Genomic DNA, 4,209 nt, shown 5'->3' with positions numbered 1-4,209 from the left:
ATGACCGGTTTGGCTTAGTGGATGGAGCATCAGCCTGCGGACTGAAAGGTACCAGGTTCGATTCCGGTCAGGGGCATGTACCTTGGTTGTGGGCATATCCCCAGTAGGGAGTGTGCAGGAGGCAGCTGATCGATGTTTCTCTCTTGTCGATGTTTCTAGCTCTCTATCCCTCTCCCTTCCTCTCTGTAAAAAAATCAATAAAATATATTTTTAAAAAAAGCTACCCTTATGCAGAAGGGAGGTGTGGGGGACAAATATATGTACACTAGAAGCCCACCGCGCAGCCCCACCCACCCACGCCGGTCTGTGGCCGTTACGGTGATAGGGCCACGGCCTTTTATAATATAGATGCTCACATTTGCTGGTTCTTCACGAGGAGAGGGCTGTGGGAGAGACAGGAATGGAGGGAGACTTCTTTAAAACCCTGTAATAGAGTTTTGACTTAAACTGAGGAATTTCAAGACATTTATCCTACAGATATAGACCCACAAGTAAGAAATGAAACTCCAATAAGGTATCTACTGAAACACTGATCGTGTTGGCAAAATGGAAAGCAGCTAAACATCCATCCCTAAGCGTGGCTTAGCCTCAGTGCCTCCATACCACGGAATAAACACCAGGCCGCTTTACAGAATGACTGACACTGCAGGTGTGTCAAGATATGCTGCTAAGTTAAAAAAAAAAAAAAAAGGCAAGCAGAATATAGATATAGTATACTACCACATGTGCAGAACATGCAAAAATATATTCATATAGATATATACATGTGTGTAAATTCCAAAAAATATTTAAGAAACTAGTAACAGTGGTGAGCTACAGAGAAGGCTAGCGAGGGAGTTACCTTTCAATACCTTTTAAATTTTGTAGCATGTGAATCAATTATGCATTCACATAAATTAATAACACTCACACACACACGTATACATGCAGGCACATGTGCTCTCTCTCACACACTCACACACTACTTGTGCCTAGAACGAAGAGATGGGGAATCGGGTCTCTGTAAGTCAGGAACGATGGTGGAGGCTGCCCTCGTCCCCATGAGGCCAGCCTGGGGCCAGCGAGGAAGGGAGCAGTGGGTGAGAACCTCCACACCACCTCCATCCTGTAAGGGGAGCCTGCCACCGGTGGATGGCTGAGGAACTTAAGCAGAAGCTGCAGGACCACAGGAGCCTGGCTGATCAGTGGGAGAAGGATGTACGGGCGGAGCCCAGAGGATGAGGACGGAGCAAGGGCTCCGTGGTGGGCAGACCCAGTTAGAACCAGTTCTGCCACTGAGGATTTAGGTGACCAGAGCAAGCAACTCAATGTCTCTAAGCCTTGGTCTCTTCATCAGTAAAATGGGCAGAGAGAATGAAATAATGTGATTGAGGCCCCTCCCTGGCGCACAGATGTGGATGAACAAGGGACCTGTTCACAGCCCCAGAGGCTGGCACAGGGCCATACCTGCAAACCACACACACAGCGAAGGGCTGACACACAGGTCAGTTTGGCAATGATAAAGCAAATGCCTGTGGAACCAGCCCCCAGGTCAAGAACTAGAACACTGTCAGCAATCCAGAGCCTGTGTCCCTTCCTGAACCAAAACTCTCCCTGAGGTAAACACTTTCCTGGTTTGTAATAATTTAATAACAAAATTTTTACTAAGCAGACCTTTTATCTTTTTAACTTAAAATATAGGGTTTTTAAAGAAGTCTCCCTCCATTCCTGTCTTTTCCACACATCCCTAAACATTTCTGCCTGTTTTGGGGACTTTGTAGAAATGGAATCACACTGTATGTATTATTGTGTCTAGCACCATTTGCTTACCATTACATTTATAACATTATTGCTCTAGCCCGTTTGGCTCAGTGGATAGAGCATCAACCCACAGACCGAAGGGTTCTGGGTTCAATTCTGGTCAAGGGCACGTATCAGGGTTGCAGGCTCAATCCCTGGCCATGAGCAGGGTGTGTGCTGGAGGCAACCAATTGATGGGTCTCTCTCACAAGGATATTTCTCTCTTTGTCTCTCCCCCTCCCTTCTACTCTCTTTAAAAATCAATGACAAACTATCCTCGAATAAGGATTAACAAAAAATAATTTTTTAAAAAATGTATAACATTATTGCATGTAGCTGTTGACTGTCCATTCACCTTGCTAAATAGTAGCAACATCCCACAATGTTGTATCCATTCTACTGTTCACTGTTTCTAGTTTTTCTGTTACAAGTTTGCTAGTGCCATTTTTGCACATGTGTCTGGATATGCATGTGCCCTACTCCGATGACTGTAACTGCTGGGTCATGGGGTAACCTAGCTTCAATTTTACTAACTACTGTTTTCCAGAGAGGCCCCTGAGGACTTATTTATACCTGCCTTTTACTGAGCACCACCACCATCTAGTGGCAGCTACGTGTATTACAGGAAACAGAGCGCAGGAAAGAGATTTAACCTGAATTCTGGGAGGCAACCTATTTGAACCGTTTTAGTAACAAGACTGTCAAGTATTCTGTGATGTCCTAGATTTCAACCAATTTTCACAGAAGTAGAGGATTCTCTCCTGGTCCCTGTATGTCTCCAAACGGCATCTAAGATGGTGCAGGTGTGCACACGCAGCATATAGGATGCCTGAGAGTCAACCCATGGTGCTCTGGGCAAACATTTCCACATTAATGCCAAAGGCTGCCAGAGTTTTTATGTGGGGCACAAGCTCGGAATACTCATTCAAGTATTTGCTGAGATCCTGGCTTTATAGCTGGTTCCCATAATTCACTCACTTCCCACGCCCTGTCCTACCTTGAGCAGTACCATCTCCTGGTGATAGTCCCACTTAGAACCTGGGCCAGGGACGACTTGCCACCAGAACCATCCCAGGGATATGCTGGAGGTGGCCAGGTGCCATGGGAACCAGGGGAGAAGACACAATGGACTCCGGCATTGGCTCCGGCAGCCGGGTCCCCTGGCACAGAATTTGGCTCCAGTCAGTGCTCAGTGTGAGCCTCAGGCAATGGGACTCGCCTCACTGAGGTGCTGTTTCATCACCGGCACGGAGGGCTCAGTACCACGCGCCTTGCGATTGGTGGCCAGTCTCTGCACCTACTGGGCCCTTCTCTCACCTTCTCCAGACCACAAGGCCAGAGCATTCAAGACAACAGCAGAGCCGAAACCGGTTTGGCTCAGTGGATAGAGCGTCAGCCTGCGGACTGAAGGGTCCCAGGTTCGATTCCGGTCAGGGGCATGTACCTGGGTTGCAGGCACATCCCCAGTGGGAGATGTGCAGGAGGCAGCTGATCGATGTTTCTCTCTCATCGGTGTTTCTGGCTCTCTATCTCTCTACCTTCCTCTCTGTAAAAAATCAATAAAATATATTTAAAAAAAAAAAAAAAGACAACAGCGGAGATAAGCAAGGCTGGGCTCTGCCCTCATGGAGATCACAATGTCAGACCTGCCCCCGAAGAGAAAAGATTCAAAACGACAAAGCGCAGCACAGAGCCTTTCGACAGCAGAGAAAGCGCCTGACAGTGTTTCCCACCGAGCACCAGGCACATTAAGAGGAGAGAATGACAGCGGTAACAAGACCCGCTTCTAAGTAACACTGGCTCTCCTTTAAGTCACCCATAATAAGGAAAAGAGAGATTTACTCTGCAGGGGATCCGGGGAAGAGATTCAATGCCGAGAAAGCCGCGGCTCTAGAGATTGAGAACCTCGCTCTGGTGGGAAGGAGGGAGAGAGGAGAGAGAGAGAGAGAGAGAGGAGAGAGCGAGAGAGAGAGAGAGAGAGAGAGAGAGAGAGATGGCTAGGAGAAGAAAACAGGGAAGCTGCCCAGAAGAGCAAGAACTCAGGGCAGGCCCACATCTCCCTGTAGCTCCCGGCTCCGTGGGCCAGGACCTCAGAGTGCTCCTGCTTGGTGCCTGATGCTGTCGAAGCTTTCCCTGGGTGACTGCTCTTTTTAGGCAACTCTTCTCCGGAGCCAGAAGCTTGAGTGGGAGGAGTTCTATCGCTCCCAGGCGGAGGTTAGCCACGAGCTTCTGCAGGGGCCACAGCCACCATTCAGATGCTGGAAGCTGTCGAGCCGAGTTACAAAAAGGGAGGGGGTGGAGGACTCACACTGGCGAAAATCTTCAAGCAGCACTCCTTCAGGATATTTATTTAGCGTAATAATCTTCCCGAGGGGCCGAGACATACGCTAGCACAGCCGTGGGCAAACTACGGCCCGCGGGCCCGATCCG

General features: G+C 48.6%; 1 protein-coding gene across 5 annotated transcripts in view; it reads right to left on the bottom strand.

Moving 5' to 3' along the window:
• ARMC7 (armadillo repeat containing 7) overlaps window positions 1–4,209 on the bottom strand; it is a 14,128-nt gene that overhangs the window by 7,775 nt on the left and 2,144 nt on the right. The window contains exon 3 of one of the 5 annotated variants that reach the window (XR_001515640.1): window positions 357–424. The exons of 2 other annotated variants lie outside the window; for them this stretch is intronic. Coding sequence is in view for 2 of the 3 variants with exons in the window: in XM_015570799.1 (XP_015426285.1) it covers window positions 370–383 (14 nt within the window). In the remaining variant the exon portion in view is untranslated. Of the gene's footprint in view, window positions 1–356; window positions 425–3,775; window positions 4,045–4,209 lie in introns of those variants that run through there. 2 more of the 5 variants (XM_015570799.1, XM_015570804.1) reach the window with 2 other exon arrangements.

Source organism: Myotis davidii, unplaced genomic scaffold (genome assembly GCF_000327345.1).
Source record: "Myotis davidii unplaced genomic scaffold, ASM32734v1 scaffold172, whole genome shotgun sequence".
Taxonomy (NCBI): Eukaryota; Metazoa; Chordata; class Mammalia; order Chiroptera; family Vespertilionidae; genus Myotis; species Myotis davidii.
This window is presented reverse-complemented; position numbering and strand designations above follow the sequence as displayed.